The sequence below is a fragment of the Hydra viridissima genome, unplaced genomic scaffold, assembly GCF_058129835.1.
Source record: "Hydra viridissima isolate aposymbiotic clone 2 unplaced genomic scaffold, HvirCarnegie_v1 scaffold_1, whole genome shotgun sequence".
In the NCBI taxonomy this organism is placed as follows: domain Eukaryota; kingdom Metazoa; phylum Cnidaria; class Hydrozoa; order Anthoathecata; family Hydridae; genus Hydra; species Hydra viridissima.
Genome location: NW_028324300.1, coordinates 15,747,609 through 15,762,224, shown reverse-complemented (window position 1 = coordinate 15,762,224; position 14,616 = coordinate 15,747,609). Strand labels below are relative to the sequence as shown.

The following is a 14,616-nucleotide window of genomic DNA, read 5'->3' as shown; positions in this document are numbered from 1 at the left end:
AAGACAAAATACCGGGCTCAACCGGGATTCGAACCCGGGGCCTCTCGCACCCAAAGCGAGAATCATACCGCTAGACCATTGAGCCGTTGCAGAATTGGGTAAGTTTTTTGTAATAATTTAAAACTCTTACTCATACTCGAAATGAAGTATAAGAAAAAGTTTTGAGAAAAAAGTTTATTGTAATTAAGCAGTCGGAAAAAAATGTCAATCGGAATAAACCTTTTTTCATAACCAGAGGTGTTAATTGTGTTGAGTTATTTTCTGATTGCTGTTAATGTTGTATTGCCAAATCAATAAATATACAAAAAAAATTATTTCATGAATTTTACTTATCGTAAAAAAATTTGACTCAATTGAAATCGAAAGATGGCCAGTTTTTTAAGAAGTAGTTTACAAAAATGGATACCTTTTCCCAACTCGAATACATGAAATTTCCTTTTCCGTCTCACCGGGCACTGTAATTCATTGAGATTCATGGTCAGCTGCAGAAAATAAGCATCAATAAGACGGTGAAAAATAAGATAAACAATGCTATAAAAGGTGAGTCATCAAGACTACTACATTTCCTATAACAAAATATAAGCCAATAGTAAGACCTGCAAATATTTAAAAGACTTTCATAAAAATTTTGATTTCTTCAAAACTATGCCACATGATCAGCAAACAAATTTGCTTCTCCGGGAGAGAAGAGGAACATTTTAAAATATATGTGTTCAAACATAGTATACAAATTTCATTAATGAACTTTGCCCACAGTAATAATTGTCAACAATCGCGTTACCAGTCTAAAAAGTACATTGACGTTTTTCATTAGGAAACTTTTCATATTATAAAGATGGCTCTTTAAGATGACTCTTAAAGATGGCTCTTAAAGATGACTCTTACAGTTGACTCTTAAAGATGGCTCTTAAAGATGACTCTTTCTCGCTATTGAAGCAATATTATAACTAGCATTAACTCGAGAAATACTTAACGAATTAATTCCAATTTTTTTTTATAATGATCTTCTATATACATATATATTTAATTGTATTGGGGTTTTACTAATACTATCAGTTTATCAGTTTAAAATGAGTGAACAATCGAATAAACGGAAAAAAAATTTGTAAATTTTTCTTCAAAATCCAACCCTTAACTTACATTCAAAAACTGCAAAATTATCAAAAGTTGCTGAATCTTCAGTTAGAGACAAAATGAGCAGATACAAGGAGACATATTGAGGAGGTGCAAAGAGACATGTTAAGGAGGTGCAAGGAGACTCAAACTATCAAAAGAAAAAGAGGCGGTGGAAGGAAGAAGGGTTTTTGCTGACAAAAACAAAGTGAATTCGATCATCTGGTCAATTATAAGAAATCCGTGCCATTCCAAAAGAGATCTCGTCAAAAGTTCGAATGCAGTCGTTTACTTGTCAGAAAAGCGAGGCTTGCACCAAGAAAAAAATCCCGAAGCGATCATTTGATGGAGAATTAAAAGCGATTTGCCGCTTAATGAAGCTTGTCAAACTTTTCAACCGAGAAAACTTATGCATTATTGAGGACAACGAAACGTACTGCAAAAAGGATTTCTCACAGTTGCTCGGCTATCAATATTATTATCAGTCAAAAGATGTCTATACCAGCAACAAATTTAAGTATGTTCAGACAAAAAAGTTTGCTCCAAAGACCCTCATGTGGTAAGCGACTTGCTCTTGTGGCCTCGAGTGCTCTATTCGTCACTTGGAGGACTTTGACTTCCAATTTGCTCATCACCGAATGTCTTAAGAAACATCTTTTGTCATTTGTTAACAAACACACCAAGGCAGTTATCTTTTGGGCTTATTTAATAGCAATCCACAACTCCAAGAAGACAAAGGAGTGGTACAATCAAAATATCATCGAAATCGTCCCAAAAGATGCGAATCCTCCGATCTGCCCTAAGCATCGCGTAATCGAGAGTTACTGGGCACTTGAAAAAAGAATCTTGTTGAAAAGCAACAAGTCAGCGAAAGATAACAAAAAATTTAAATAAACATGGATAGCAGCATCGAAAAAGGTTACTGAAAAAAAGATCCTGGCCTTGATGGCACCTATTCTCAAAAGAATTTCATTACTTTCTAAGCGTCCTTTGAAATCTGTACAAACTGATTAAAAACTTTAAATCATTCAATACACTTCAATATATATATATATATATATATATATATATATATATATATATATATATATATATATATATATATATATATATATATATATATATATATATAAGGAATTTATTCGTAAATTATTTCTAGAGTTATTGCTAATTATAAGGATTGACAGAAGAATGTTGCTACATTTTCTTGCAAACTTTGATTCAAAGTTAGAAAATTATTTTTATAAGAACTATTAGCCTGATAAATTAACTACAGCTAAATTGATTAGGTCCTATGATTTTTCTCACTTTATTGAGCAAGGATTCCAACAGCATTGCAAAACGGATGTTTTTAGGGTTATAGAGACTCCTGATAATTTACATACGATTTTTCCTATTGTAATTTTAGGTCTATATTTTTTCCAAAATCTCTTTGATAGTAACCCAACAGCACTCGATCGATCGAGTGCTGTTGACTATTGGGAGGATTCATATCCCGAGGAACAAAATCAATGTTATCTTTGTACCACTAGACACTTGTGGAACTGGCGAAAAGCCAAATAAGCCCAAAACAATTTAGGTTTATTGAAGGCCTATAAACGGACAGTAAACACAATTGTAGAGACTCCTTCATGTACATTCAGGTGATCATAATTTAGTTAACAACGAAATGCTTTATTCCCACTGAGTCTGTCAAACCAAGTATTTTTTTTAAACAAAACTTGTTGGAGATAGCTTTACGGCATTTTCCATTATAAAAATTAAGATGGAAAATACCGTAAGGATATACTTGGAAACGCTCATTCTAAAATAGGCTTTATCCAATTATTACCATTCCTCATAATCAACAAGATGATGTAGTTTTCCCCCACGTAATTAAGCAGTAGAAAATTACTTTTCATTTCCTTCCAGAAAAGTTCGCATTTAAAATTGTTTTTTTATTTGTCTCAATTAAAACTTGAGTAGAGCACAATTCGTTGAGTAATCTCGCTCGGACTTGCTGGCATTATTTTCAAAAGTTTTAAACATTTGTTGTTCCAGGTTTAGGAGTCAACCTGACGATAATTGATACTCCCAACATTTGGATGAGGTCAAACTTAAATTTCCAAGCCCTTTATGTATTCGAGGATTTTTTTTTTTGCTTTATTGTGCAGTAAATCCTCAATTCAAAGAGCTGGGCAATTTAGGACCATTTTTTCTTTACTAAGCTTTTAACTTTTCCGTTAGAAAGTCTAATATGCCACCCTTAATATCACACAAAATATGGTCCGTAGCGACAGTTGATTTGACGTAACTAAGTTGAGGGGATACTAAACAAGGTTGTTAAAGGAAAATGTTAACTCCAGTATCCAGACCTCCAAACCTCTAAATTGTGGATAGAAAAAAGTCAAATGCGAATGTTATTTTAAAAAGTGTGAAAAAAAACAACAACAAAAAACAAAGAAACTAGCAAGCAAAAACATCGCGAGCGTAAAAAAACGTTGCATCTCTCAGCCGAGGAACAAAAAAGAATTGAGAAAAAGAAGGAAAATGATCGCAAAATAAAATGTAACTTTCCGATTAACTTTACAAACCAAAAATAGCATTCTTGAACAAACTAAAGAGACTTCAATTGGTCTTTGGCTTTTTGAATGTTCTAAAAAAGATAAAAGCAATAAATATTAGCTTTAAAAGTTTACTGTGAGATTATACAACTGATTTTAACTTTAAGAAAATTTTGCGACCTCTTTGTCTTCTTCTTTCACAACTGGAAAGTCAAGAACTTTTTGAAACCATTCTTTAGCTTTGACTTTATTTCCTAACCGAAGGTGGACTAGTCCGAGCATATATTGATTAGTGCTGTAGAATGACGGGGACACTAAAAAAATTTTTTTCAAAATGAGATATGATTAAATGCTTCTTACAAGAACACTTCTCGCTTTAAAAGAACTTTCTATAAAGTAAATTAAATCATGGATACTTACATGCCTCTGCCTTTTCAAAATTTTCTAAAGCCTGTAAACAGTAAAATAATTCAAAATTATAAAATGATGCATGTGATATTGGATGTTTATAATATTATAAGACGTACAATCATCAATAATTGAAGAGTAATGCAAAAGCTTTTATTTAAACATGGACGATAATAACAACAACAACAATAATAACAATTGATGATGATGATGATGATGATGATGATGATGATGATGATGATGATGATGATGATGATGATGATGATGATGATGATGATGATGATGATGATGATAATAACAAAAACAGTAACAATCTTAATGATAATAATATTTTGCTCAGATAAAATCCCAGAGATGTACCATTAAAGTTTGAAAAATCACATGCTTTAAAAGGAGAACGGAAAAAATACAATCTGCTATTGAGATAGTTTGACAAAAATATAGAAAAAGAAAACAAAAAATAGAGTTCCTTCAACTAAAATCAATCTCAAATGATTCCTCTACTGCTTAAAACTTTATTCGTTGTTTTAAAAAAGAATGAAAATTTTCTCCCTACTTCTCATCATAAAAGACAAAATTGTTATTCAGCTTCACTTAGATTAATAATTTAGATTAAAAATTTAGATTCACCAGGTCTACTCTCAAGACCTGAATCTAATGTCATTAACAAAGAAACAAAAGAATTGCATAAATTTTAATAAATCTTGGCAGATTTCTGAGAAAGATACCTTGGGAAGAGATTCCCTTGTGAAAAGTAACAGGGAAAAGAGAACAACACAAGAAAGATTTTGACCAAGCAATATCAGAGAAGTTTATCAATTATATAAAGTAGAAAACCATGATTTATTGTTAAATCTAAGTTGGATAGTTTAAAACTTAAGCATGTAATTTTATCAAACTAGATACCTAAAAATATTTGTGTACATAATTATTATGATACTCCTTTACATAATATCAAAATGTTCCCATTTACTCTCATATATATAAATATTTGTCTCATACTAAAAATGCTTTGCCTGCAACTTTAGTTTCAGATGAATATTTATTAATCAATTTTGAACATTTTAACAAATTGTTTCTTTAGAAGAAAAAAGATCTTTAAAAGAAAGTTTTTAAAGAACCTCTTGGTAAGATGATGTTGGTGGCGTGCCAAAAACTACAGTAGCTATCTTTCTTTCATACCAAGCCAAATCAGCAAAAGAGAAACACCTAAATTTAACTGCACCATAAGTAAATCACCATTTAACAACACAAAAATAAGAAAAAGAAATAAATTAAAAAAAAAAAAAGTAAAACTTACCACATTCCTATCAAATGTCTTGAGGTGGCATCATTTGGGTTCAATTCAACAGCTTTCTAAAAACAAAATTTTAATTTTTAGAGCAATAAACTATTCAACAGAAATATCAGAAACTTAAAACAATTATTTAAAAGTTTACAAAAGCAGCTAAATACAGTATTAGTTTTAAAATATAAATTAAGCATAGAGTTATGGATTTTTGTATAAATAACAAGAGAATTAGTAAGAGAGAAACTTGTTAACTTCAAAACTCCAAGCAAAATTGACTTATGAATTTTTTAAAAAATGATGATTTCAAATTTTTTTCCCAACATGATCATTAACAGGACATTTTCTAGGTAATATTCAAGGTGAAATTATTGCTATATATTTAAGGTAATGGTTATATAACAGTAGGTTAGTTGATATTTATATAGGTTAGTTAATATTTCTGTAAAGATAATATGACACTGTGTAAGTAAGTTCTCATTTTGGTAAGAGATTGTGTATATAAGTTACATTTTTGAAAACCTTATTTAATTTAAAAATACAAATAATATTTCTGCTAACTTTATATAAATCAAAATCTTTGATATATGAATCTTAAATACAATAAAAGAATATCATCTAGTCTAGAGTATTAGAATATTTACATTTCACTTTATATTGTGGATGCATGTACTAAAAAATTTTAAATTTACTGAAAGCTCATGAATATTTTAGGAATTTATCTACATTTGTTTGGTTATATGCAAGTTAATTACTGCAAACAAAGAACTGTAAGATATAACTTGAAAATAAGTCTTTACTTATACAGCTATTCACGAAAGTTTAAACAATTGAAGAATTTTTATCAAGTATGTTTGGTTTTGTTTAATAAAAAAAACTGTAAAATGATATCGAATTAATTTTTTTTATTTGTTAAAGAAAAAGTAATTAGCTTTAAAATGAGTATCAACATATTACAAAAATTTTAATATTTAGTTAAAAAAAAACAATTACAAAAAATCATATAGGAAACATAAGAAGCACAAAAGTTTAAACGAATTGCAACATTCGAACAAAAAATTAAAAAAAAAGCAAAATTAATAAAGTGTCCTCCTTTGTTTTTATAGCAAAGATAAACTTGTTTATGAATTGATTCAACTAATTTCATGCACATCACGCAAGGTACCTTCACCCAGTACTCATTCAAAAGCTGTTTCAAATGCTGAGTTGATTGAACTTCATAGTATGTCAGTTGATTGTTGATCCAAGACCAAATATTTTCAATTGGATTGAGATCTGGTGATCTAGGGCACCAGGGCATCACATTGAACTTTTTTTTCAAAACTATTCTTTGATTGAGTGAGCTGTGAGAGCTAAAGGCCCGTCTTGTTAAAAGATGAATTGCTTGCTTTTGCCATACAAGTGTCTGATTGATGGATTTAAACATGTTTCCAATGTGTTCTTGTGGTTGTATTGATTAATTCGGCCTTTGTACAGCTCACAGAAGCCTATACCTTTGTGAAAAAAACATCCCCAGATGCCAACCGAACCTCCACCGCCTTGTCAACAATGTTGCAAAAACCTGTCTGAATATTTCTCAGTTGCAAATCTTTTCACATTCTTCCCTTGCGGTTTACGACTTGAAAATTAGCTTCATCACTCCAAATAACATTTGCCCACTGTTCTACAGACCAGTCCAGCCTTTCTTTGGACCACACTTGTTGTTTACGTTTATCCATGATTGAAAGAATAGGTTTTCTAGCAGCTGTTTACGTTCCATTACCTTTGTCCAACAATGTTCGTCTCACGAGCTCTCTGCTAACTTTTGGATTATTTTTTGAGTCGTTGAAGATTTCTGCAAGCTTTTTGTAGCTGAGTCTGGGGTTTTCTCTGCTCATTCTGAATATACCACTTTTGTCACGGTTGCTGAGTTTGGATAGTCTCCCAGTATGCTGCATGTCAGAGATGCCCTTGGTAAGTTCCCAGGTTTTGATGGTTTTTCGAACGCAAGATTGAGAAACGTGAAGTATTTTGCCTATTTGAACGTTAGTGTGATTTTTTTACCTCGCCATACCAATAACTTGCCACTTGATCTCACTAGAAACTGCTTTGCAACCCATTTGCACGCAATTGAAATTAATTTGAAATTTACAATATTTCAAGTTGATTTTTTAAAACTTAAAAGCTGCCTGATGATGTTGCGATAAATTTTTTGATTGTAATTGACTCATTTTGACTTTATTTAAAAATAAAAAAAATTTTCGCCCCGGATTTATCAATTAATTAGCAAATAATTGATCCTAAATAAAATCGTTTAAACTTTTTTGACACCTCTTAATTTGTATCACCTACCTTTTCATGAAATTTCTCAGTAAACAGTGATGAGTTGAAACCTACTTTTTTTAATTTTACTAACAAATAACCTATATACTAAATTAGAAAAAAAACTATTTTGAAATCTATTTCCATTAGATTTTTATTCAAGAAAAACTGAAGATTAGATCTTAAAATTCTGTAATCATTTAAACTTTCGTGAATAGCTGTATTTAAATACAAATATATCTTACCTCAAAATGTTTTTTCATAGATGGAGAGTCTTCTAACTTTTTTTTAGTGCCAATGTAATCACCAGTTTGACTTAGCATAATACCATACCACTACAAAAAAAATACCAAAATCTTATGTAACAATCTTCACATATCTTATGCAACAATCTTCATCACATAAACAAAAAGGACATAAAAAAACCTTGTGGCAGGCAAAGTTTTCTTCACCAAACTGCAGAGCTTTCTTTGAATACTCAAAAGCCTCAAATATAAGAGTCTTTTTATCTTCCTTGCTAACATCTGCCATGCAGGCACGATCACGAGTAGCACGAACTAAACGCCATAGAAGCTCTGGATCTTCTGAGTTTTTGAACTGTAATAAATATTCATAGACTTCTTTGAACTCATTTCTCTCATAGATCTCCTCAGCTTTTTTGACTTCTGCCATATGAAACTGATTTTCTTTGCTAGCTGCTTTTAAAATACAGAAACTGAAGCCAGAAACTACCCCACTTGTGATAAGACGCTTTTTAGGAAGTGTTCTCAGTAAGAAAGGCACAGAAAATTGCAAAGAAAGCTAAATAGTTTTTCAAATGCAGTGAGTTTAAACAATGAAGAAAAGTTAAAAATATCAACAAAGTGAGATCAAATTGTTGTTATAAAAACAAATAGAATATAGTTAACAAGTTGTCAAAGTGCATGAAGCAAATTAACAGCAATTTATCCTTAAATTTGCAAATAAATACTGATAAAATATACATGTATTTCTAGAAACTTTGTAAATTTTAGCTGAAAGTTGGTATGTGCAATATTTTTCAATAAACATGTGTTAACGACTCATTTTATATGAGTGATGTTTCTCAGTTTCTTTAGTACATGTGGAGAATGAAGAATTTATGACTGGTACAAAGTTAAAATGAAAAATTCAGGGTGAATTAATTTAAACAATATAAAATTTAGGATAAACATTCAAGCTTAAATTTTAATAGTCACATTAGGAGAATCAAAGTTTGAATGTTAAGCCTTTATTTAGAACTTTTTTCTAAAAATTAAAAATAGAGTCATTAGAAGAAGAAAAAAAAGAAAGTCAAAATTAACTATTTTTCAGACTAAGAACTACAAAAAAAAAAAAAAAAAAAAAAAACGTCTACGTAAGTTTGTGTGGAGTTAATTAAAATAAAATTAGCATTATCCTAATACCAGTTACATAAGTATATAGTTATATAAGTATACTACATACTTATAACTATTTACTTATGTAGACGACAAACTGTTCTCAAAAAGAATAAGTAATTAATTTGATCAAATGTTTGTTACAGAAAGGTAACGACCAAATGGAAAAACAAAAACACATTAAAATTTAAAGAAGTTACATGTTAACATTCTAAGCTATGATAACTGATTCTTTTTATTCTCCATTTAGAACAAAAGATCATATAACCTCATTGTGAATAAGGTATTTTATAAAATCCTGTGTATATAGACTAATCTAAGCAAATAAACGAACAAAAAAGTATTACACACATTAGTAAATATTAGTACGGTAGCTAATACTAGAATGAAAGAACCTGCTACAATTGAGAAGATATTCATTAATGAAATTCTAAATGAAATTAGATAAAGTTTTTAACGAATCTTACGATGGATACACAGCGACGGACAAAGAGCAGGTGTAATCTAACGAACTTTAGCAGCATACCGTTTTCGTTAGTATTACTGCAACTCACATCCCCTTTTTATTTTAAAATGTTGTTTGTACACGGAACTTTGTATAGCAACATCCCAACGACGAATCATTAAAACATGGCGTATGAATACCGATAATGCGTTTATGCATCAATATACATTTATATATGTATATTGTTGCATGCAAAATAATCATACACGGTTAGAAATTCTTTGTCTAACCAAGTTATAAACAAGAATTTAAAATAACAAATGAATGGTTGTGATAACAGATAAATAATTGATTTTTATATGGATGTTTCCACAATTTTTTAAAAGTATTTAGTGACGCTCGAGAAAGTAAAAGCTATTTTAGTATCAGCAAAATTCTAAATATCAGGAAATTGTTCGTTTACTCTGTTTTCACTGTAAAGATTAAAAGTCGTTGAAACTTTGCAAAAAAGAAGCTAAACTTTTCAATGCTATCCAAAACCAGATTAATGTACAAAGTTATACTCGATTTCATCTTAAAAATTACAGGAGAAAATTTATATTTTGTCCATTTTATTATTTCCAATAAAATTTTAAAAAACAAGAAGTTATTTTTTTGTTTTCACAATAAAGTTCCTGAATTTTCAAAACTTTGATGTAAAGTTTTTTCCTTCGTTACAATCAATAGTGTTTTTAATTTTGTTCCGACCGTTTACGCTAAAATCCAGAATTGAAGTAGCAGATAAATATTATGTGTCAAAGTCATTGCGCTTAAGTATGTTTGCTATGGTTTCAAATAGGTTCAGAATTGGGGCATGCCAGATGAAAATCAATACTTGCAAAAAATCGGAACTTCATCAAAAAATATGATCCTAAAGAAGAGCACTTACCTTCTATAATTTTGTGTTGACAAATTGATTAAGAAGATAATTGTAGATGTTGAAAAATTCTTTTTAAGATTAAATAAAAGGAAAAAATTAAATGACGATCTACCGGGCATTTTTGATTTTTTCAAGGTCATTCAATTAGCTCTGATAAGATCAAATCCTTTGTGTTGTTGCCTTATTTGTGAATCTGCTCGATTCAACACGATCAAAACAACTCGAGGATCAGCAAAGGTTGGTTCTTTCCCATTAGGAAGACCTCCAGTAGCAGCACAAAATTTTTTACTGCCTCGTAGCTCAGTTAAAGTGTGTCAGCGCTGTTGGTAGTCAATTGGTAAAGGAATACTATATCCAAATCCCTGCACTGTTTAAAATCTAAGGGAAAATCTTCAGACAATTTATGGCCAAGTTCTCCGTGCAGTATAAATTTATGCTTCTGATTTAATCAAAATACCGTTTGCACCATTTAAAGATAGAGAATCAATCGCTATTTTATTTTTAGGGAAAATATTTTATTTTTAGGGAAAGGCTTGTAACTGTAGCGAAAAAATTCAGTTCTGAAAAATTAAAAGCACATTACTGTTCCAATCCTGTTCATGCAATGAAAACTATAAGATTTCAATCTATTTTAACTTTCTTTAAAATAGACTGACAAAGCGGCCGCTTTTTTCCGAAATTGGACAAGTCAAAAATTAATTAGATTAAATTTCGTTGGAAAACTAAATCTTGAACAAAGTACTTGAAAACTAAATCTTGAACTAAGTACTTGAATCTCTTTACAGTTCTAAAACTGTGAAGTTTAATGTAATGAGTGGCGATGAACAAAGTGGAAAAGCTCAGAGCTCAGTCTTTTTTCGCAATGACGTTGTTGAATTGGTTGAAAATGTTAACCAGTGTGACCTTCCACCAGATGAATGTATAATCAATGTAGGCATTGAAACGAGCGTTGACAGCTAAAAGAAAAAAAAACATAACTTTTTCTATTCAAAAGGTGTAAGTTCTCAATCTTTTTATGACTTAGGTGTGAAAAAAACTGATGATTTTTGTAACTGTTGAGTTTGTATAAGAAATTTTTGAGAACTTGAAGCAAAGTTTATAGCTATTTTGTCTTGAAAGCGTTGCTTTCGCACTAGAAGTGGTTTGAAATTTGCAAATCTTTTTCTTGGGCTCAGTTGCATCGACATATCCCTGTCCTTAGTGTAAAACCTCTTTAAACGATTTTAGAGTAAGCAAGGTTAGGAAAAGTAAGGACCTCTTGGATAATTAGATCCAATCCCATTAGTTATCAGAAAGCTCTTATTGTTTATTTAAATAAATCAAAACTCTAGGCAGCAAGTTACAAAAGTTGTGTAAACTTCTCTATGCTAGATCTTTCTGATAAAGCTAAAGTTTTTGTCCTTGAATCATGTCAACATAAAAGATTTAACAAATAAAAAATAAGAGACAGTACTTCTGAGTCTAGCAAACCCTAGAAAAGAAGAGGGATGAAACGGAGGAGCATCTAAACTCAAAGAAGATAATTAAGAAGTAAAATGTTCTCGTTTTGACTGCAAAGCATTTTTTTTTATTTCGAACTTTTTATATATTTACCTTCTTTTTATATATTTACAAGTTACCTGTTCGCCCTGCTGAACCCGTTAAAATTGAGAAATTATTAAACTAACACATTTTTGTTTTTTGAAATGTTTGATAAAAGAAATACACCAAAAACAAATAGTTTTTAGATATGTTTTCAAGATTTGTTTCTAGATCTGTAGATTTCAATATTTGTGGTTTGACAATTTATGTTTAAAAGTGTAGGGAAAGGGAACTATCAAAATTTTAGAGTGGTTTATACCCAATTCTATAAATATTTGGATTGCCGGGTTAGTTTACTTGAGTAAGTTACCCGGGTAATTTTTGGGATCCAGGTAAATTCCATTCAGGTAAAATCCTTTTTTTAAAAAAAAAAGTTTACCATTAGAATTTATCTGAATAAAAATACCTGGGTAAATTTACCCGCCAAATGCTAAAGTAAATGTCTGTTTTAAAACTTTTGAGATTTGTTAACAATATCGATATTTAATCATAAATTTCAAAAGTTCAGATAAATATTTTGCTACCTGGGTAAAAAAAATGTTTATAGAATTGGGTTTTAACTAAAAGCACAAGTTTATCTCATTTACCCGGGTAAATTATTTGAGTAATTGCTTTTATAGAATTGGGTGTTAGTGGCAGTTTATAAACCTTCTTAAAGTTCTGTATAAGTTATACAATAAAGTTCCAATAAATCTTCTTTTGGTTTAAGAATAAGGAAATTATTATGATGGTACCACTATTTTGCCCTTTAACTGCTTGCACCAAGAGTAAATGTATAACTATTCGCGCGGTGAACTTAATACCTCATTTAAAAAACTTTGTTTTTTTTATATAAATTGCATAAAAAATGTTTTTAATCACAAAAGAAGTGTGTTCATTGCAAACGAATTCATCACAAAGTGACCACTTCATCGTTATTTCTCCTTAAAACATCGTCAAACCGAATTATCAATAATAAAAATAAGAAGCGGTTATACGACATGAAAGCGCAAAAAATCTCCATACAAGTTTCATCAGTGGCCCAAATTTCATGAAAACTTGTATGGTTAACTTTCTTTAAACCGGATTGGTATAGTAAAGCCAGAAACGCCATTTCATTTTTCGTTGCAGGTTTTACATCTCACTCCTATGCAAAATTACTTTGTTTTGATTCTATATAAAGATTAGTGCAGTGTAGCATTTCTTCAATAATTTCAATTGAAAAAGTAAATGAAATGCTTCTACTTCATTTTCAATTTTTTTTTCTTTATTGTCGGACCAGGTTTTAGTTTCAAAATAATAACTTGTATTTTCTTGCTTGCATACACACGGTGTTTTTGCCTATGTCGTTATCTTATCTTTTCCTACTTTTTTGTTTTCATGTTCTTGCTTTTCATAGCCAGGATCCTCAGAATCCGGTTTTTTTTGGGACGCAGAATCATGTTCACTTTCATATGTTATTGTGTCTTCATCACTGTCATATCCCCCAATGTCTTTTCTCAGACTTTTCTTGCAGTAATTCTTTGTTTCTTCCGTCATCATAATTATCCATGATTTGTAAAAGACAAAAAAATGCTTTAATCCACCACTAAACTTATAAAATCAATACTTAATTAGTATAATTGTTTACTTTCAATTTTTTTTTATAATATTTTGATCACTTCATACATGTTAATTTGAAATGCGAAAGACAGTCGAAGATGCTGAATATGTTAATTTCACATCTCTCAGAAGATATCTCTCAGAAGATAGCGGGGAGATTTTTCATTATAGCTCGCACGGTTTTGTTGAAAAAGTAAGTGGATTCTTATTGGTGTATAAAATGCATCAATCTTGAGTTATTAAGGGTTAAGGTAAATTTTATGTTTAGGTTGAAGATTGGAAGAGCCATAATTATCCACTTTTGTCCACTCTACTTTTAGGAAAAATAGAATTTTGTGTTTGAAAACTTTAGTGATCCTTTAATTTTAAATTTTTAAACATCTCGACAGGGCTTGACAACAGTGCTATTTGCTTGTATATTGTCAGAAGTAATAGGTATCTACCGTGATTAAAGGGACGCAAACGCGAAAGTTTGTGATATTGAACCACTGTGGGTTTCCCCTATTGTAATCTTAAAACATTAGCTATTTACGAACCTATGCGTAACACTAATATCAGGTCGACATGGTTTTCGAATAACTCTATCTAGTAATAAAACAGTATGCTCCAGTAAACTCTCCCTATTCAGCACAAACTTTTCAAAAATTACCCGATTCAAACTCTAGTAAATTAATTCGGCTGTGCGAATGTTTATAAAAATAAATAAATATAGCTTAACAAAAATTTATGACCAAATTATATATCTCTGTATACGCTCAAGTTTTATTCATCGTAAAATAGTATATAAATTAATACTATTGTACTTTGTCATTATAATAAGTAATATATAAGTACTAGATAAGTAATATGTCGTATAAAATGAGGATAAGCACTATGGGATTATCTATGGTAACAATACCTATCTAAAGTAAACTTAAGATTTTTTCTCTTACCTATGCAATATAAATATTTAATATTTCTATCTAAATAAAATTTACTCACGACTGTAGCATACAAATATTATTCACTGTTTGTGAATATTATTTCTTGAAGTATAGTTT

General features: G+C 30.2%; 1 protein-coding gene and 1 non-coding gene across 4 annotated transcripts; both read right to left on the bottom strand.

The window, feature by feature from the left end:
- Nucleotides 1-13: 13 nt before the first annotated feature.
- On the bottom strand, nt 14-85 carry Trnap-ugg (transfer RNA proline (anticodon UGG)). The gene has a single exon. It is a non-coding gene; the product is annotated as a tRNA-Pro (tRNA).
- Nucleotides 86-3,643: 3,558 nt separating this feature from the next.
- Nucleotides 3,644-9,742, bottom strand: LOC145188132 (regulator of microtubule dynamics protein 1-like). 3 transcript variants are annotated; one of them, XR_016447687.1, is made up of 8 exons: nt 9,518-9,742; nt 8,080-8,454; nt 7,899-7,988; nt 5,365-5,420; nt 5,186-5,283; nt 4,077-4,107; nt 3,837-3,970; nt 3,644-3,748 (listed from the first exon to the last, which is right to left on the bottom strand). XR_016447687.1 is itself a non-coding variant. In XM_090073278.1 (8 exons), exons 1-8 carry the CDS (start codon nt 9,572-9,574, stop codon nt 3,710-3,712), a joined length of 870 nt encoding a protein of 289 aa, XP_089929404.1. In that variant the 5' UTR covers nt 9,575-9,740; the 3' UTR covers nt 3,644-3,709. The 3 variants fall into 3 exon arrangements, 2 of the variants coding, with proteins under 2 accessions (XP_089929404.1, XP_089929413.1); XM_090073278.1 differs by having other exon boundaries at nt 5,186-5,273; nt 9,518-9,740; XM_090073287.1 differs by having other exon boundaries at nt 5,186-5,273; nt 9,577-9,697.
- Between the last annotated feature and the right edge of the window lie 4,874 nt (nt 9,743-14,616).

Coding starts and splice junctions, on each gene's coding strand:
- LOC145188132 (XM_090073278.1), bottom strand. CDS start 9,574: ATGCTGCTAAAGTTCGTTAGATTACACCTGCTCTTTGTCCGTCGCTGT. Junction 8,455..9,517: donor TCCGTCGCTGTGTATCCATC/GTAAGATTCGTT, acceptor AAAACTATTTAG/CTTTCTTTGCAATTTTCTGT. Junction 4,108..5,185: donor CAACATCATCTTACCAAGAG/GTTCTTTAAAAA, acceptor TACTGTTTACAG/GCTTTAGAAAATTTTGAAAA.